The sequence below is a fragment of the Pseudorasbora parva genome, chromosome 2 (genome assembly GCF_024679245.1).
Source record: "Pseudorasbora parva isolate DD20220531a chromosome 2, ASM2467924v1, whole genome shotgun sequence".
NCBI classification, from domain to species: domain Eukaryota; kingdom Metazoa; phylum Chordata; class Actinopteri; order Cypriniformes; family Gobionidae; genus Pseudorasbora; species Pseudorasbora parva.
Genome location: NC_090173.1, coordinates 63261047 through 63282409, shown reverse-complemented (window position 1 = coordinate 63282409; position 21363 = coordinate 63261047). Strand labels below are relative to the sequence as shown.

At 42.1% G+C, this 21363-nt stretch overlaps 1 protein-coding gene across 1 annotated transcript; it reads right to left on the bottom strand.

Moving 5' to 3' along the window:
• Nucleotides 1-621: 621 nt before the first annotated feature.
• Nucleotides 622-4380, bottom strand: LOC137055724 (patched domain-containing protein 3-like). Its single transcript, XM_067429607.1, has 4 exons — nucleotides 3589-4380; nucleotides 3123-3250; nucleotides 2890-3035; nucleotides 622-2812 (listed from the first exon to the last, which is right to left on the bottom strand). The coding sequence occupies exons 1-4, from the start codon at nucleotides 4279-4281 to the stop codon at nucleotides 1188-1190; spliced, it is 2592 nt and encodes an 863-aa protein (XP_067285708.1). The 5' UTR covers nucleotides 4282-4380; the 3' UTR covers nucleotides 622-1187.
• Nucleotides 4381-21363: the final 16983 nt, after the last annotated feature.

Below are 21363 nucleotides of genomic sequence, written 5' to 3'. Positions count from 1 at the left end.
GTACGTTAAATGCCCTTTAAAGTTATTTGAATACAAAAATGTACTCAGTTATCACATAAGGTCCTTAGCCAAGATGGCCGACACGCATGTAACTTTAGCTTGCAAGATAGGCTTATACAACAAAACAATTTTCACAACAGTAAATGTAGACATTTTACATCATTAAAGCCTTTCAGTCTCTTATATATGGAGTCAAATAATACACACCTCGCTCCGCTCACCAAGGGTGCAAACTTTACTTGACTGACTGCTTTCCTGAGTTCGCTTGATGATCTCTGAAATTTCACTGAGGTTGGGATTAGTAAATCTGGCATGGGAAAAGATGAGAGAAGAAACTATTGATCACCTATACAGGTTCCGGGGTTCACAGCCTCAAACCCAGTGACATGAATGACCTGACTGTGCATTAATTACTTCTAGCGGCCGCTAGTGGCCACTTACATTTTTCCTTAAAGCAAGCAAAATGATCTGCCAATGGGGTGAGAAAAACAATTTTATTTCTGTTTGGGACAGAAACAATATTTCAATCAGAAACCAGGTTATTTTTCTCCTCCCATTTGTAGCTAATTTTGCTTGTTTTAAGAAACAAATCTCATATCATTTTACTCTAGTAAATGCAGCTTGATTTAAGAATTTTTAGATATCTAGACAAGAAACAAGACAAAAATACTAAATGAGAAGAGCATTTTTTGCAGTGTATTGCCTCTGTTTACATCAATTGTGGCCTTCAGGAGAAAACTTAAGTGGATTCGTGCATATACTGTGTCAAACCTTACTCACTGATTCACTTTAATGACAATTATGCTGATATCAACTTATTTTAATGCCAAAGGTCAAATTCCCAATGTTCCGTAATGTGGTTTAATCAATGTACTTGAATGCAACTGGATTATAAATGTAAAGTTATGTTTGCATATGTGTTAAAATAAATACATGTGCATATTAAACAAAACTACATTGTAAATAATTTTGAAGACAAGGATTACATTTTAAACTTGATTAAAATATAAATACACAAAACATGCATGAGACAGTGTATAAATAAGAACAGAAGATTTGCTATTTGCTAATAATTGCTATCATTTGCATGGTCAATCAAATAGTCATACAGAGCTACACTCATAAAAACAGAAAAAAGTTCCTTCATCCATTTTCTAAACCCCTTCTCCTATGTAGGGTCACGGTGTCTATGGACAGTCAGGATCAGTAGAAGATTCATTATGAATCACGAATGCTTTAACTCGCTGTTGGCTTGTGTCACTGGGCTCTGGGAGAGTTTGTTTGTTTTTTTCTTGACTGTTCCTACAAGTGCCGAGGAAGGTCAGGAACACCGGTATGAATATGATGCCATGGGCGGCCCCGAACAGAATGACTAAGAACATGATCTTGAAGAAGGTCCTGAAGATGTAGCTTTTAGCAGCCGCGAGCACCACCACACCGGCGATAGTGGACACGGCCCCCTGAATGATCGGATAGCCCAGTTTATTGATGGCATCCTTGGCCTTCTCATTCGCTGAGGAGTTTTCACTTGACACAAAAGCATAGGATATGTGAGCAGAGAAGTCGACAGAAAACCCGATACAGATAACAAGATTAATCATAGACACAGAGTCCAAACTGACATCCCATAATGCCATGAAACCGGCCACTCCCACAATGACAGATGCGATGGCGAATGTGACCCAGAGAGAGCAGAGAGGGTTTGGGATCAACAGGAGTGAAATGACTAGCATTGCACATGTAGCAACTGCTATATTTTGGACTGTATTATCGACGATGACGGCATATTGGTCGAAATAGATGAACGCAGGGTGGTATACTAACAGATTCATCTTCTCACATTTTTCTGCAGTTTTTCTAAATTCATCCAGCATGTTCTTCTCATCGATTGCTGTGCGGATGTTCACAGACTGAATAAACATACGTGATGCATGAATTTGACCTTCAGTGAAATTAACATCTTGGCTGAAACCAGACCGAGTAAGAAAGGCAGTTAAATGGCTTTTGAATTGCGTTTCATTGTTTAAATTTAAATTGAATATCTGTCCAAACTGCATGTATGCACTCAGCCAAGAAACAGGCGAAATGCTTGAATTTGCCACTGTCAGATTTTGAAACTTTTCCAAACACAAGTCAAGACTTTCACGAGCAGTTGAGTCCCAGTACTGAAAGTCTTCATCCTTTATAACTAACATGACATTAGGACCAAAATCAGAGAAGAATTCATCTTCTTTATCATAGTAACTGCCAACATATGAGCCGTCTGCTGCTAAATGCTTCAGATCTAGACCTTCCTGCATTTGGAAGCATCCATAGATACTGACTGCCAAATACCCGGCATAGATCAGACACACAAGTATCTTAACCCACACTCTCGTCAGAAAAGGGCCGTAATAGTGTTTAAAGAATGAATCCATTGGCATTTCAAATTCTTTGTGTGTCTTTTCATCATACGACCCACCAACACAACAGCCTCCACCATCCCCAGTGGCCTGAGGGACTTTCATGCAGGTCAGCCAGTGTCTGTTGCCTTTCTCTCTCCGTCCGTTGAGTGCGAGACACGCGCCAAAGAAGGTGATGTTGAAGATGAAGCAGAAGAGAAGAGCTGTGCTGGTGTACATGCAGAAAGACTGAACTGAGCGGAAGGGCGTCATGAGGCCGATGTAGAAAGCCAGCACATCTGTCAGCGTGGTGATAGTGATGGACACGCCGGCGTCTTTATACGTCTCTGCTAAACGTATCTCAACGGCTTTATTAACGTCAGTCTTCTGCCAGCTGGAGATCATAATGAACATGTCATCAACACCAACACCTGGAGGACAGCAGAGAGCGTGAGACCATGAACTTCAGCTATGAGGCACCAACTCGTGATGAAATGAATGAACTTACCCAGAATCAGAAAGGGGGCTGTGGCCACGGTCATGGAAAACGGCATCCCACAGAACAGCAGAAGTCCAAAGCTGGCCAACACGGCCATCCCAGCGGAGACGGCGCCAAACGCGGCCACCCACACCTTCGTCCTGACACAGTCTAACCTGTGCAAAGACACATGCCATAGAGATAAATGACATAGCTGGTGGCAGAAACATGTGCTTATTTAACACTTTAATTATTCGTGATACCTCATACAAGACATAATTGAAACGGTGATGGCCAGGAAATACGTAACGGAGAAGAGGGGGATCACAGAGTCTGCATTGGTCTCAAACTCATTCTGTCTTGATATTGATGTAAAGTAAGACACATGGACCTGTAGAAATTCAACACAAAACACAGTGTGTACAGTTACTGTATACATAAATGTGTTGTATTGTGTGTAATCACTAATTATTAAAAATATTACAAATTATGACAGGATATTACAAGGTAAAGAAAAATCAAATAAAAATGCATTCAGTTTATTATCTCGAAATATTTCAATTGCTCTCCAAATGATTTGTTGATGGTTAACTTGTTGGAGATGCTTGATACATGCCATATTGAGGTATTTTTACACAAACACACACACAATGGTCATTAGGTATTTGTATGTAAATATGTATAATATAATGAATAAGTACTCCATTTTTTTATTCTAAAAAAACTCACCGTTTTCTGTTCTGTATAGTTTGAGAGGAGTTTTAGAAAGCCATCGAGCCAGTCAGAGCTTCCATTTGTCTTCTTCTCGTCTAGGAAATAAAAAAGCCTGACCGCTTTGGCACTGGTCATCTCGGAGCTATCTGGCTTTAGCTTTACGCCGCCGATGGTTGTTCCCAAAAACGTGTCCTTATTCATTGGATACGTTATGTTTAAAGAACCTATTTCAGTAGCATTGTAATTTATAATGTCTAGAATTGCATTTGACACGCACTCTCCCTTTGTTTTGGCACAGAGGTTTTCAAAAGTGTTTCCTGTCGTCATACTCTTCACGCGTCTGTCCAGCTCTATAATCTCATTAAAAGCTGCTTCGGTTAATATATTTCCTCCATGCTGGTCTGTGATGATCAAGGAGGCATAAGTGCCCTCAGATGAAAGCCGTAACTGAGAAAACTCTTCAGATTGTGGGAAATTTTCCACCACAAACGCCCTCTCCAATTTGGCTGGTCCATTGGTAGGTGTAAACTGGTCTTCAATATCATTTGCCTCCCTCTCGTGAAGAAAGATAAAACCAGCTCCGAGGCCAGCAGCTACACATAAAGCTAATAAAAGAAACACATATGGATATTTACCAACAACATGACCAAATTTTTCAAAGGCCAGAGACAGAGGTCTTTCGATGCAGTCTGTTTTACACTTCGCCATCCTCTTCAGCAGTTCTTCCTCAAAGCCCCATCAACACCCTTTTTATTGACTCAGTGTTGTCATAATTTTATAACACTAATAATGTTATGACAACGCCGTTGTTCGAGTTATATAGGCTGAGCTGAACACTAACAACTCATTCGTTACTCATTAACGAACTATGGTTACTTATTAAGACATTTTCTTGTAAGCTCCTGCCCATTGGATCAATGCCAGAAATAATCTGCTTTACTAAAGGCCAATATTTGATTTTTAGGGCCATTTTTATTTCCATTACATATTTTCTTTATTTAGGGAAGGCAGAACTAATTTGACAGGTGTTTGACAGAAACTATGTAGGCTTATTGTAAACATGTCACATGTCAGTTGTGTTAGCTTTTTGTAATGAGCAGGCAGAGATGTGTATCTGGTTCAGGATAGTTCAATAAAATAAAGCAAACAAAACAGAAACAGGAACAATACATGAAACATCGACTGACAAAATACAAGTGAACTATAAGCACTGTACACAGGGAAGATTAGATTAACAAGATAACAAGGGGCCATGGTAAATGGGAAATACCTGGGAGACTAAATGACATGAAAAACTACAACCAATTACTAAATAAAGCACAAGAACATCTTCAGTGTAAAATCCCAGGAAAGACACAGAACACATGTGACTGGAGCCATCCCTGGAATCTGGTCAGGGGCTGGAGCTATCACTGGACTGTGTGTCAGTTTTATTTATATATATTTATTGATTTTGCTGTACAGCCACTCCAGAGAAAACGGTGATGTCATCAGCTCATTTCAAAAATCTTAAAGCGACAGTGTAGGCAGATCAGTAATTTAGTTGATATAGTTAATTTAATTCACTAATTAGATAAATTTGGATATTTTAGTTGGAAATTTGAGTTCCCAGTTGAGCAAGCCAAGCCAAAGGCAACAGTATTAAGGAACCAAAACTCCATCAGGTGGCACACCCATACACACAGTATAGCCAGCGTGGTGGCCATCTTGGCTGAAGACGCGGGCGTGTCGGCCATCTTGGCTAAGGACCTGGGTGTTGTGGCCATCTTGGCTGAGGACCTGGGTATGGTGGCCATCTTGGCTGAGGACCTGGGTATGGTGGCCATCTTGGCTGAGGACCTGGGCGTGGTGGCCATCTTGGCTGAAGACTCGCGGATAGTGGCCATCTTGGCTGAGGACCTGGGTACGGTGGCCATCTTGGCTGAGGACCTGGGCGTGGTGGCCATCTTGGCTGAAGACTCGCGGATAGTGGCCATCTTGGCTGAGGACCTGGGTATGGTGGCCATCTTGGCTGAGGACCTGGGCGTGGTGGCCATCTTGGCTGAAGACTCGCGGATAGTGGCCATCTTGGCTGAGGACCTGGGTACGGTGGCCATCTTGGCTGAGGACCTGGGCGTGGTGGCCATCTTGGCTGAAGACTCGCGGATAGTGGCCATCTTGGCTGAGGACCTGGGTAAGGTGGCCATCTTGGCTGAGGACCTGGGCGTGGTGGCCATCTTGGCTGAAGACTCGCGGATAGTGGCCATCTTGGCTGAGTACCTGGGTATGGTGGCCATCTTGGCTGAGGACCTGGGTATGGTGGCCATCTTGGCTGAGGACCTGGGCGTGGTGGCCATCTTGGCTAAGGACCTGGGTATGGTGGCCATCTTGGCTGAGAACTCGCGGATAGTGGCCATCTTGGCTGAGGACCTGGGTACGGTGGCCATCTTGGCTGAGGACCTGGGCGTGGTGGCCATCTTGGCTGAAGACTCGCGGATAGTGGCCATCTTGGCTGAGGACCTGGGTATGGTGGCCATCTTGGCTGAGGACCTGGGTATGGTGGCCATCTTGGCTGAGGACCTGGGTATGGTGGCCATCTTGGCTGAGGACCTGGGCGTGGTGGCCATCTTGGCTAAGGACCTGGGTATGGTGGCCATCTTGGCTGAGAACTCGCGGATAGTGGCCATCTTGGCTGAGGACCTGGGTACGGTGGCCATCTTGGCTGAGGACCTGGGCGTGGTGGCCATCTTGGCTGAAGACTCGCGGATAGTGGCCATCTTGGCTGAGGACCTGGGTATGGTGGCCATCTTGGCTGAGGACCTGGGTATGGTGGCCATCTTGGCTGAGGACCTGGGTGTGGTGGCCATCTTGGCTAAGGACCTGGGTGTTGTGGCCATCTTGGCTGAGGACCTGGGTATGGTGGCAATCTTGGCTGAGAACTCGCGGATAGTGGCCATCTTGGCTGAAGACTCGGGTGTGTCGGCCATCTTGGCTAAGGACCTGGGCGTGGTGGCCATCTTGGCTGAATACCTGGGCTAAAAACTAAAAACTCCCCCACATATTCTTCCCTGGACTAGCCATCTTGTAAGATGGAACAGAGAGCACTCACAGGGGTCCTGACACAATCCTACTAGATCCATATTTTGGTCAGTCGTTCTGTAATGAGCAGGTAGAGATGTATGTGCAATACAAGACAATGTTTATTTATATAGCATAATTTAAACAACCAAAGTTGACCAAAGTGCTGTACATAAAAATTCAGTAGAAAACCTTTACAAAACCAATAGTAAAAAAAACAAGATCTCAAACAAATAAAAGACAATAAAAACACAGGCTGTAAAATGGGTTCATAAAAGTAAAAAAATAAAACAGCAAGTCAAGAAATATTGAATGCAAAAGACAATAAATAAGTCAAAAGAGAAGACTTAAAAATAGATTACATCTGGGCTGTTCTGATCGAACTCGGTGACTATTTCATAGTTTAGGGCAACAATAAAAGGCTCAATCACCTTTTTTTAGTCATGTTCTGGGAAATTGCAGTAGTCGTAGTCCAGAGTCTGCAGATCTGAGAGACCTTTACTGAATGTACGGTTGTAACAGATTAGATAAGTACTGTGGTATCAGACACTGTAAGGGAAATGATGCAAAAGATCCAGTTGGGGTGAATGAAAGTTTATTAGATACGTTTTATTAGTCCAACAAGTGCAAAACTGCTGGAAGTCTTAGATGGCTGTAGATCATGCAGGTAGTTAAAACAGGCTGTAGATTGTGCAGGTAGTCCAAATGGGCTAGGGATGGGTCGTTTGGTAATGCAGGGACACAATGGGCAAAGTCACTCCTTGAAGATCTGCGAACTCCACAAGCACCCACAGTAGCCACAGGGAAAACCTGAAACAATCTGACAAACAGGACAGGTTAAACAGACATTAAATATGACTCTACATGAGACAGAGCTGGCCCTGATCAGCTAATCAGCTGCATTAGAGGGAATGCACGTGACTTTACCGTCAGCTGGAGCGTCTGTGGTTACACCCCGCTGAGTGGCAGAAAGACTGAGAGGCAGCACTGATTTATAGCGTGAATGCAGTGAAAACACACAAAACCAGGCCTGTGCCCTAGAGGGGGAGTAGGGGGAGGCTTATCCACAGACCCTATGGACATCGCTGAGACCAACTTCAGACGGACATGATAATAGCTTTTCATTCTCTAACTCAAACCACTGCCACCTGCTGCTGCTTCTGCTTTAAGAGGGAAAAGCTGCCCATAACTGCTTGTCTAGGATCTGTAATCCTCTGTAAGAATTCGTAATAATAGCGTATTATTAGCGAAAAGGAGCCAAGAAAAGGATTGCACTCTTCAAATGATTACATTTTTCCAACGTGTTTTCGCTTCGGTGAGTAATGTAGCCAATCACAGACATGTTTGTAGATATCGACAACGCAGTTGGCCAATCACAGGTGTTGAATTTGGAATTCCCTCACCGCTCGAGTGTTTGTCCGGGTGCTGAGTTCAGTTAACACGTTAACGCGTCAATCCTCTGTAAGTGCAGACATTGGGAAAATAAGAGATTCATTGTATACTAGCTTCACTGCAGAACTTTGTGAGATTGCGTTTATTGAATGAGTGACAGCTTTTAGTGATTATAACGCTCTTTGCGCGTTGTCTAGGCAATATGATCATTATTATTATTTTTTTATGAATAGGCGTAAAATATATATAGAATTTGAATAAAACTTTTATTTTCCATTCTTAACAAACGGCCACACATGCTTCAACACACTGACCCATATACATGCAGGATTCAATCTATAAATTGTGATGATTTGACAGGGATCCAGATGTATGTATCCAAATCAGACTCATAAATGTCAGGAAAAAATGACTCCTGGCTTCATGTCAATATCCATGGATCACTGGATCTTTGCTAAGTTGTAAGGAACACTATATCAAGTCCAAACGTTAGTTTAATCTGACAACCGTTTGTTTTACATTTACATGTATATGCGGATGGGTCAGTGTATTGAAGCGTGTATGTGGTAATATACTTTATAATCACTAAAAGCTGTCAATCATTCAATAAATGCAATCTCAAAGTTCTGCAGTGAAGCTGGTATACAATGAATCTCTTATTTTCCCAAGGTCTGCACTTGCAGAGGATTAACGCGTGTGTTAACTGAACACAGCAACCGGACAAACACTCGAGCGGTGAGGGGATTTTATTACGCTATTATCAAGTCCGTCTCAAGCTCAGAACAGCGATGTCCATTGGGTCCCTGGACAAGCCTCCTCCCTCTGGCACTGGACCTGGTTTTGTGTTTTCGCTGCGTAATCGCAGTCACTCCAGCTTACAGTGACATCACTTTTGTCACATCATATTTGTATCCCTGTCAGTTATCACAAATTATAGACTGAATCCTATATATATATATATATATATATATATATATATATATATATATATATATATATATATATATATATATATATGTGTGTGTGGATGGGCCTATGTATTGAAGTGTGTATGTGGCTGCTTGTCAAGAATGGAAAACAAATGTTTTATTCAAATTCTGAATATATTATAGGCCTATAAATTATTATTTTTTATATTGCCTAGACAGCATGCAAAGAGTGCTCTCTTTATACTGAAGGCTGTCAATCATTCAGTGAACGCACACTCACAATCAGTGAAGCTGACGACACAATGAATCTCTCATTTATCTAACGTCTACACTTAGAGAGAATTAGCGCACATGCAGAACTCAGCACCAGACAAAACCTACAGCTGTGAGTGGATTCTGACTTCAACACCTGTGATTGGTGGCAGCTTTTCTTTCTAAAAGCAATACGTAGCAGAAGCAGCAGATGGCAGTGGTTTGAGTGAGAAAATTACACACTATTATCAAGTCTGTCTACCTTGGTCATAAGGATGGCATAAGGATGTCAATGGGGTCCGTGGACAAGCCTCCACCATCACTCCCCAACCTCTGGCACCGGGCCTGGTTTTGTGTGTTTTCGTGGCATTCTCACCTCTCAGCGGGGCGTAACCGCAGTCACTCCAGGTAATGGTGACGTTACGTGCATTCCCTCTATAATGTGCCCACACACATTAACACAGAGTGAGTTAGAGAACCCAGTGAACTGCACCATGACATGTGAGGCCTGATCATAAATTAAGTAGAATTTGTAAATCAATTATTTATTTGACCGGCAGCCAATTTAGTGAAGTCAACACCGGCGTGACAGACTCATATTTGCGCTTCCTATAAAGATGTAGAGCTGCTACATCCTGAACTAACTGCAGACATGAAACAAGACTGAGGGGCATCAGCATACAATGAATTACAGTAGTCCAGTAGAGATGTCACAAAAGGTGTGCATAACCGTTTCAAACTTTTTTTAGGGACAGAAATGGCTTCACCTTTGTCAAAAGAGGAAGATGGTAAAACAGGACATAACAGCATATAAGCTGATTAAATTTAAGATTAATATCAAATCAAACACCCAAGTTTCTGACACATTGCACTATGAGGTGACAAAGATGCAAATTCTAAATCATGTACACAATGGTAGTTTGAGCTAAACACAAAAATTGTTTAAAAAAAAAATGTTGTAAGAAAATAGTTGTAAGCCAGTTTTAGTTCTTCCAGACAGTCCAAAATAGGCTTTAAAGGTGCACTATGTTGTATTTTTGCAGTAAAATATCCAAGAACCACTAGCCCAGTGTTATATATTTTGTTCAGTTGAGTACCTACAATATCCCAAATGTTTCCAACTATTTGTAAATTGTGAGAAAATTGCTATTTTAACTAAGGACAGGGACGTGTCAGCATAGCGTTTGAGGGAATCGCCTGTCAATCGTGTCATATCTGCGTTACCCTCGGTTTCGGGTTTTATTTGGCAGAAGTGCTTTACTCTTAGCAGTGTGAACAAATGAACGCACGGAGTAACGTCATAACATCACTTTCAACACACTTAAATTTATGTAATATGATAAACAGAGCTGCATTACCTCATAATCTTAACCGGAAGAGCGGATCAGTGCAGGTGCCCGGCGACTGTGTCCCGTCCCGTCATAATAAAAGTCCCGGTGTTCGCGAGGCGCGTATTTGTGTAACTATCGTTCCAGCAGCTGTGCTCAGCTCCACAACACTCAGTCCTGCTCTGCTTTAGACTACAGTAACGTTAATAACCGCATGCATGAACGTTATTTCTGCCCAAGTCCTATTTGCACCTTTAATGCCTCCTTCTTGTCACACTTCAAAGGAATGTAAATTTGAGTGACATCTGCATACAAATTAAGAGACCCCAAACTTATTAAAGAAAGACCCTAGATGACGCATATAAAACAGTCTGTCAACGTATTGCAGAGCATGAATGGTGTCCAAAATTGATAGTATACACCTCCTGTCAGTAATATATGACCAAAACCACTGTAACACTGTGCTCCCCAACACGTTTTAAGACATGATAGAAAAGCAAGGCAAGGCAAGGCAAGGCAAGTTTATTTGTATAGCACATTTCATACCCAATGGCAATTCAAAGTAGCCTGACAAGCCAGACCCACATCAAGATGTTTGGTCTGGAAACTCACCATAGACAGGGCTCAATCCGAGGGGCAGATAAACGGTTGTCTTTCAAATTCCCTCTGCACGCGATAGGATAGCGCTACACCAACTGGAGCAACGACGGTGAAGGGGAGCTCGCTGACTGATTAAACATTCACCGTATCCGGTCGGCTAAACTCCGAACACATCTTCCCTTTTTAAGAATGACTTCAGTGCCGCTCTTTGTTCTTTTCTCAGAGGAAAGCTTAACTCCAAGTCTTCCGGAGGCGCGGGCAGAGCTGATTCGAAAGACCGCCGCCGTTCGCCAGTTTCTGTGTTACTAGAAGCACGCAAACGCAACTCGGCCGTCGTCATTATGGCCCCGCCCACCGACTCTAAACACGATGTGATTGGGCCGTCCAGATTCTGAGGAATACAGCTCAGATAGGAATTGAGAGTTGTTAGACCACACTTGCGGGCAAATTAAATTTGCTGCCACTAGGGTGCGTCTAGATTTCTAGGCTAAATTCGAAGTGCTTTACATAGAAATTAATAAAAATAGTGGTAACATATGCATGAGAAAAAAGAATACCATGTGGACGAATAAAAAATTAAAAACAAGCATAGTTAAAACAGTTGTAAAGATAATAATAATACAAAAACATTATTATAATAATAACCAAAGATAAAAACAAAAGTAAACTAAAACAAATATAAAAAGAATAAACAGATAAGATAGTGTGCAATCAGTGTGCCGTACAGTGCTCAGAGCTCATTCAGTAAATGCTCAGCTGAACAGATGTGTTTTGAGTCTGGATTTGAATGAGGCGACTGTTGGAGCACATCTGATCTGTTCAGGAAGCTGGTTCAGCTGCGGCTGGCATAATAGCTAAAGGCAGACTCTCCTTGCTTTGAGTGAACTCTTGGTATTTCTAACTGACTTGATCCTGCTGATCTGAGTGATCTGTTGGGTTTGTATTTAATCAGCATATCTGCGATGTATTGAGGTCCTAGCTCATTGAGAGATTTATAAACAAGTAGTAGTACTTTAAAATCAATCCTAAATGTAACTGTAAGCCAGTGTAAAGACCTGAGGACTGGTGTGATATGGTCATATTTTCTGGTTCTGCTCACAATCCTGGCAGCAGCGTTCTGTATGAGCTGCAGCTGTCTAATGGTCTTTTTGGGAAGGCCGGTGAGAAGGCCATTACAATAGTCCACCCTACTGGTGATGAAAGCATGAACCAGTTTCTCTAAGTCTTGCCTGGTGAACAAAACATCTAATTCTTGCAATATTTTTCAGATGATAGTAAGCTGATTTAGTTATTGCTTTGACATGACTACTGAAACTCAGGTCTGACTCCAAAATCACACCAAGATTCCTGACTTGATTTTTTGTTATCAGGCCTTTAGCCTCAAGATATGCGTTCACCTTGAGAATTTCATCTTTGTTTCCAAATGTAGTGATTTCAGTTTTGTCTTTGTTTAACTGAAGATAGTTTTGGCACATCCAGTTGTTAACTTCATCAATGCATTTGCACAGGGAGTCAATGGGGCTGTAGTCATTAGGTGACAGTGCTAAGTAGATCTGGGTATCGTCAGCATAGCTGTGGTAAGCAATATTGTTCTTTTTCATTATTTGGCTCAGTGGCAGCATATACAGGTTAAACAGGAGTGGTGCAAGAATGGACCCTTGTGGGACTCCGCATATCATGGATGTTCACTCATCGTATGGTCACCTATACTCACATAATAACCTCTCCCTTCTAAGTATGACCTGAACCATTTGAGGACCATTCCAGAAAGCCCAACCCAGTTTTCCAGCCTGTCTAGAAGTATGTTGTGGTCAACAGTATCAAATGCAGCACTGAGGTCCAGTTGTACCAGAATTGATGTTTTGCCTGTATCAGTATTTAAGCGAATATTATTTATAATCTTTATGAGCGCTGTCTCTGTACTGTGATGTGGACGGTGTAGGATTCTAGACCTCCCCCTCCCCAGCTCACGCTTAACTTCATAAACCGGGAGATCTTTCTTAACTTGTCTCACAACAGTGTGGATGGTCTCTTCCCAATGGTTACGCAACTTGCCCGTACCTCCTCTCGGCGTTAGATTCCTAACAAGTACACGGTCACCTGGATACAAAGTTGTGCTTCTGAGTTTCTTATCATAATGTTTCTTACTTTGTCCAGCTGCCTTTTCTGCATTCTCCCTTGCTATTGCATATGCTTCTCTCATCTGTTCTCTCCATCTCTCCAGGTATTCTTGGTGGCTCACCGTACCAGTGCTTTCACTCAAACCAAAGTGTAGATCCACTGGTTGTCTGGGATGTCGGCCATAAAGAAGATAGAAAGGTGAGAATCCTGTGACCTCACATTTTGTGCTATTATTCGAAAAGATTCAGTTATTCAAGGATTCCTTCCAGTTTGTCTTCTGCTTGTCTGTCAGTGTTTTGAACATTTGAAGTAAGGTCCTGTTAAATCGCTCTGTTTGACCATTCCCTTGTGGGTGGTACGCCGTTGTTCTAGAAATGAGGACTCCGCAGTTCTTTGTCAGCTGGGCCAAAAGCTGATTTTCAAATTCACCACCGTGGTCGTGGTGTATTCATTTTGGGAACCCGAAACACAGGACATAGTCATTAAACAGGCGATCAGCCACCGTTTTAGCAGATTTTGTTGTTGTGGGGTATGCCTGTGCAAACCGTGTAAAGTTGTCGACTATCACCAATATATATTCATATCCCCCCTTACATTTATCTAAATGGAGGAAGTCTATGGACACAAGCTCAAAGGGCTGTGTTGTGATGATATTGGTGAGAGGGGCCCTTGTCTCTTTACAAGGCCTCTTTTGCTTCAAGCAAGGACAGCTTTTTGCAACATATAATGTTCAATCTCTTGTTGCATTTGAGGCCAAAAGAAATGGTCTCTGATCAGTGATGTTGTGCGATCGATGCCTTGGTGGCCCATCTCATTATGCAGCTCTTTCAATACAGTTGTCTTGTATCTTTCAAGAAGAACCAATTGATTCATGGTAGCTGATTTCTGCTTCAGGATCCCATCTTCATCTACATGGAGCTTCTCCCATTCTCGAAGAAGGCATCTACTCTTAGGGGTGAGAGACCTAATTTGTTGACCACGAGGCCTCACATTACTCAATTTACATTTTATTACAGGTCCAATGAGTGGATCGTCCTGTTGGACATGTCGTATCTCATCCACAGGAATAGAACTGTTGCCGACCCCATCTGATGGACATGAAGAATCAGATAATGCCCATGATGATGACGTTTCTTGTACTTCCACCGCTTGAGCAGTTGCTGCGATACAGTCTGATGACAATTCCTCTGAGGCAGCCTTTTGAAATTTAGATACCTCCAAGGCAGCTGAGGTGATGTTTTAACACTGGGTAACTCAACGGGAGCCATTTAGTGCTAGATAACTGGAAGGCATCCAGGGTAATACTGGATTACACTAAGGCAGCCTGTTGACATTTAGATAACTCCAAAGCAGCTGAGGGGATGTTTTAACACTGGGTAACTCAAAGGGAACCATTTATTGCTAGATAACTGGAAGGCATCCAGGGTAATACTGGCTTATTCTGAGGCAGTGTTTTATCACTGGGTAACTCATAGGGAGCCATTTATTGCTAGATAACTGGAAGGCCTCCAGGGTAATACTGGCTTACTCCAATGCAGCCTGTTGAAATTTAGGTGATGTTTTAACATGTAGTAACTCAAAGGCAGCTATTTATTGCTAGATAACTGGAAGGCATTAAGGATAGAGCTAGGCACAGGCAGGCTGACTTCTAAGCAGCTTTGTAATACTGGCTTACACTGAGGCAGCCTTTTAAAATGTAGATAACTTCAAGGCAGCTGAGGTAGTGTTTTATCACTGGGTCCCTCATAGGGAGCCATTTATTGCTATTTAACTGAAAAGCATCCAGGGTAATACTGGCTTACTCCGGGGCAGCCAGGTGAAATTTAGATAACTCCAAGGCAGCTGAGGTGATGTTTTAACATGTAGTAACTCAAAGGCAGCTATTTATTGCTAGATAACTGGAAGGCATCCAGAAAGAGCTAGGCACAGACAGACAGACTTCTAAGAAGCTTTGTAATACTGGCTTACTTATGACCAATCCATTGGGTCTCCAGTCTCCACCCCCTGTCTCCAAGGACACCCCAGGACCATCTGGTCACCTGCTCCAAGACCACTGTGATGATCCCCAGGTTGCACAAGACTCCGAACCAGATCCCCAGGGTGCACAAGACCCCAAACCAGATCCCCATGTTGCACAAGATCCAGAACCAGATCCCCATGTTACACAAGACCCCGAACCAGAACCCCAGAGTGCACAAGATCCTGAACCAGATGCCCAGGTTGCACGAGATCCCGAACCAGAACCCCAGGGTGCAGAAGACCCTGAACAAGATCCCCAGGTTGCACAAGACCCCGAACCAGATCCCCAGGTGGCACAAGACCCCAAACAAGATCCCCAGGGCGCAAAATACCCCGAACCAGATCCCCAGGGTGTACAAGACCCCAAACCAGATCCACAGGGTGCAGAGGACCCCGAACCAGAACCCCAGGGTACAGAAGACCCTGAACCAGATCCCCAGGATGCACAAGACCCTGAAGACCCAGGACATCCAGGCTTTTCAGTGTGTGCCAAGCCTCCTAAAGGTGTGCTCTGGTCACCGTGCACACAGGTAAGAGTTATGTTTCAGAGATAAACATTTAGGCTTAATATGTTTCTTCTTAGGAGCAGATTTTTATTTTTTTTTATCACATCTTGTTTCATAACAACAAAATAGCATCTAGGATCTGTCTGGCATGCTGATGACAGGAAAGTTAATAGGGTTAAAGTTAATTATGGTACAGACAATTGGAACCTAATGGAAACACATACCGTTCTGGGCTTTCATAGGAAAAGTAGAATGTCTGTAATTTTCATGAACAGCCTGACAATGATTGCCAATCACAAGTTTGCAACAGCATCTATCATTTTAATTTCTTAGATTTAGGTTCATCACTCATTGGTCTCTGTTTTTAAATATGTCTGACAGAGGAGGACTGCTCCTCCAGAGATGATGTCCGTCAATACACTGACATCACAGAATTAATAAAAATTAAAAAAGGAACCGGAAGGAGGAGCTGGCGAAGGTGGGAGTGGTCCAGGGACCTGTCACCCAGGTGACATCATTGTGCACCAGACTTACAGAGGGTACAGTTAAATTATTAACAGTTTAACATTAAATTTGGTTGCAAAGTTGGTTATGTTCCTATGAAGTTGGAAATAAATGCACTTTGACACAATAGTGTATCGAAGGCTGTGTTCATTCTATTCACATTTATTTTCTGTTTCACCTTTTTTTATTCAAGGGGAAGCAAAGGACCTTTGCCAGTCGGTCGGTGTTCTTGCAGCCAAGGGCATTAACTTTAAGGCAGTGACCATGCCGATGGCCACTGACCCAATTGTGTCAATTGGGAAAGTGACAGAGTTAAGGCAAGCTTCTAGAGTAGATGTCACCTCTTCACTCAAAATAAAAAAAATTACACAGGTACTCCCTTACCTTCTTCATTCTTCACTAAGACTGCATAAAAGGCCAATCCATATTGAGTGATACTTTTTTAGGTAGCACCCAAAAGCAACATTTGTCCCCCAAATGTTTTTAAGCTGCTCCAGCTGCCATATGGAAATGTAGACAATCATCAGGGGCTTATCCTCACTATGTGAAAGTGGTTGAAAAAGTAAAATGCTGTATTTCAACTTAGACTGGATTAGTTTTTCAAAAGATACACTGTCATCTCCATCCATTCTGATGTATTTAATGAAGACGGGTCTAATTTATGTCCTCTGGAGAGACAAAGAATGTCGTGTCCATAAAGTTGGTTTTTCCCCAGTTAGGGTTAGGGGAAAAACCAGTCAATGCATTTTAAAAGAATGGCACTATTTGAGAGCCCTTGCGAAATTCTACTATGAATGAATTCAACCAAGTCCTTGTATAGGCGGTACATTCTAGTTTCTTTCCTGTTAGTTAGGTCATGGCCAATATGCTCAGACATCTGCCTCACAACACAACCCCTGATATTGGCAGATTTTATTAAAATGGAAGGATACATATGCCAGGCAGGAATTTGCCCTTGTCGTCTCAGACCACCAGCCGAAGAACCCAGCCAACATTGCCATGTGGGCCCCATATGGGTTTTTGATGGGCCCTGCATGGGCAACCCAAGTAGGGCCCGTATAATTTTGTCCATCGGCTCCACGTGGGCCCCATGTGTGTTAGCCCAAAGGGGCACATAATGGGTCCATAGTGGGCTCTAAGTGGGGCCCATTTGTGTGTTCATTATAGGGGCCAACATGGGTCCCATATGGGTTCTAATAAATGGGGCCAATGTGGGCCACATACAGAACCCTTATGGGGCCTAAATGGGTTGATGACGGTCTTTTGATGGGCTCATACTGGGCCCATATGGGTAACCCAGGTAGCACCCATTTGGGGGTCTGCCCATATGGGTTGATGACAGGATCCAGATGGGTGTTATGTAGGGCTCTTATGGGCCACAATGGGTATATAGATGGGCTACTATATTTTCTGTTTGGGTAATCTTATAGTAAACCCCTAAATACAAACATTACATGTAATCCACTAACTACACTAAAAGTATTCAATGAACAGAAACCAGTAGTTCATGCTTTAGTTTATTATGCAAGGTTTATTTGGAATAATGTGAAAATGACTACATATACAACTTTATAATACAAAAGTATCAAAAGTACAGTCTAAAATAATGTATTTCAAAAACAAATAAAAGAAAACAGTGCAGCTCCTCACTCCTCTGTCATCACTCTCCAAACAGCCCTTTGAAAAAGACCAAAAAAATGAATCAACCATTGTGCCACCTTTTGGTACCCCACATCAGACAAAAACAGATGGCGAAGAAACGACACACGCTAACTGCCAAATAAATCAGAATTAAGGTGAAGAATTAAGTGTGAAACCATCAGAAACCCTTTAGTCTCCAGCAGCACAATTTTCCAGAACTGCAACCTACCTGGAGTCTCCAGAAGTGAAGGTGTCAGGATCTCAGAGACTTCAGTTAGCTAAAGAATCCTAAAAAATGACCCCCACTTAATAAGAATCACAAGCAGTGTTGTAAAATACATGGTTATGGTTACAAACCTGTCTTGGAGTATCACCAGCCCTGCAAATGTTGTATGTCTCCCTATATCTGACACGCCCATTTCAGGTTTTTCAGTCTAATGAGCTCATGAGTTGAATCAGGTGTGATAGATGTGGGAGATCTTATATAATTAATTATAAAGTGAAGATCGTGGTGTAACCTACTAAGGATAGCGCTACACAATCAGAACAACGAAGGTGAAACAGAGCATGTTGATAGATTAAAGATTCACCGTATTTGGTCGGCTAAACTCCGAACACATCTTCCCTTTTTAAGATTGAATTCAGTGCCGCTCTTTGTTCTTTTCTCAGAGGAAAGCTTAACTCCAAGTCTTCCAGAGTCGCGGTCAAAGCTGATTTGAAAGACCGCCGCCGTTCGCCAGTTTCTGTGTTTACTAGAAGCACGCAAACGCAACTTGGCCGTCGTCATTATGGCCCCGCCCGCCAACTCTATACACGATGTGATTGGCCCGTCCAGAGTGAGAGGAATACAGCTCAGAAGGGTATTGAGTTTCCTAGATGACAATTGAGGGCAGATTAAATTTGCTGCCGCTAGGGTGCGTCTAGATTTCTAGGCTAACTAAATGGCATCATATTTGGAAAATTGCAATTGTGCTGGCCTTTTTAGATTTTGATTAGATTAAAGTCACATTGTGTTTAAGTGTCAAAATAACAATACAAATTATTTCAAGGGTGATATGTGTGTGCTATATATCCAATTAACCTTTGGAACTGACTGTGTTTGCACTTGTCTTGACTGTGAATGAATTAAACCACTGAGTTGCCCATTTTCAACCCATGGACTCATTTCCCATTAGTGAACCCTCTAGGTCCCACATCGGGAGCCCAGCTGGGTTTGTGGGAAGAACTACATTTATTAATATACAAAAAATCTCAAAGTGCTACAGACTTAAAACAATCAACAAAAAAATAAAATAAAATAAAATGGAATAAAAAAGTTTATATATAAACTTATGAAATACTTAAAATGCAATAAATGTAATCAGTTGTTAGGGTTAGGCTGTTACCCATAATTGTACAAAAACAAAACCAACTGCAAACAATAAAACGTTACAATTCTAAATATAGCCCAAATGTGGCCCACATGGGACCCTCAAATAAACAATAATGGGCAACCTAACTGGGCCCCACAACTTTATCCAAGATGGGGCCCACATTCAGCCCATCAAACTGCCCACCCTGAGCCCATGCCCAGATGACGCCCATGTAGCCCAGCTAAACCCCATGTGGGGCCCACATGGACATGTTGGCTAGGAACCTGTTTGACTGTTTGACCGCTCACACCTCCACTGGATTATATTTCCTGGTCTTCATATTGCAGAATTTCCCTTTTCCATTCTCATGTAGGCCATCCAGGTCGTTCCTCATGAAAAGGTCATCTGGAATAGTCCCAACATTTTCTATTGTGCACTGTATTCTCGGATCTCTTTCTTTCATAAGACCATCCTCAATGGACTTTCTCCAATATGTCTCCATTCTCTAAAGAGGAGGAAAATACAACAGACGATTATACATAGCACACGTATGCGTACCGCCATATCTGGTCAACTATTAGCAACCAGTATTGTAATGCAAACAAGAAGTCAACTCCTAATCTAATTCATCAGTCCCTTAGAGGTATTCCCATGACCACACGTTATAAAAATCACTGCGCCATTAAAGGGTTAGTTCCCCCAAAAATGAAATTGATGTTATTAATGACTCACCCTAATGTCGTTCCACACCCGTAAGACCTTCGCTCATCATCGGAACACAGTTTAAGATATTTTATATTTTAGTCCCAGAGCATAATGCAGTCAATGCCCACTTCACTTTCCATGTCCAGAAAGGAAATAAAAACACCATCAAAGTAGTCCATATGTGACATCAGTTGGTTGATTAGTCTCTTGAAGCATCCAAAATACATTTGGGTCCAAAAATATCAAAAACTACGACTTTATTCAGCATTGTCTTCTCCTCCATGTGCCTCCAAAAAGAATCAAACGGTTAATGAATCAGTGAATCGATCAAAGATTCGAGTCGCCAATGTCACGTGATTTCAGCAGTTTGGCGCTTCAGAACTGCTGAAATCACGTGAAATTGGCGACCCAAATCTGAAATCATCGTGATGATAACTGCCTACAATGTCATAATCTAACTTTGGGGAAAAAATATTTGAAGTGTAATTTGATTGAAGTGTAATTAACATGCTTTTCAGGTTTTTATAGGTTTAACATTAGTTTTTAGGTAGAGAAATTGAATAAAGTAGGCTAATCAAATGTAAAATAGCTTCATATTTAACTGTTTAAATTAAAGAATACTCCTTACAAACGCTATTCAATCAAGAGCAGTGAGTGATTCCTTATCTTTTGTTTGACATTAAACAGACAGCAGTAAAGGCTACTGCTCCTTTAAGACCTAATGCAGGATATGCTCGTCTTTCTCGACTGTATGTTCTCTTAAGGCATATTCAGACAATGTCTGCTTGGATACTCATTAAAGATGGACATGCTGACATACTTCTTGTGTGAGTTGGTCCGTTTAAGCGCAAGTCTTGAAAGAGAACTCAATATTTGCGCGCTGTGAGACGAGTGCGCGCTTTCGGATGATGCACAGAGACAGATCAGCGCGCGCGCTCTCATTCACGTCTTCTTGCGAATATACCCGTGTGATGACTGCTCATATTAGAACATACGGAAGCACTCGCATTTGTAAGACTTCAGACTGACATGAAGAGATCGCGAACGCATCTCTCTCTCTCTCTCTCTCTCTCTCTCTCTCTCTCTCTCTCTCTCTCTCTGATCTTTCTCTTTCAGTTCTCTGTCTCTTTCCTTTAATAATTAATTTAAATAAATGTGGTAATTTGTTCATATAAAAACATTTCGATGGCTCTACTTTATTTAAAGTGACGGTGTGCTAGAACTAACGAGACGTAAGAAAACAACCGTCTTTTTAACCCGTCTCTTAAAAAATATCAGTTACAGCTTTAACTTGTTTTTAACTTGGCAAATAACCATGGTATAAGCAGGATAATCCACGGCTAGCCATGCGTTAAATGATTCTAATGCACGACCTAGAGGCAAC

Excerpts from the sequence above, each read along its gene's own strand:
- LOC137055724 (XM_067429607.1), bottom strand. The coding sequence starts at position 4,281 with ATGGCGAAGTGTAAAACAGACTGCATCGAAAGACCTCTGTCTCTGGCC. Across the intron at positions 3,036-3,122 it reads TCAATTATGTCTTGTATGAG|GTTAGACTGTGTCAGGACGA; the intron begins GTATCACGAATA and ends GTCTTTGCACAG. Across the intron at positions 2,813-2,889 it reads AGCCCCCTTTCTGATTCTGG|GTGTTGGTGTTGATGACATG; the intron begins GTAAGTTCATTC and ends GCTGTCCTCCAG.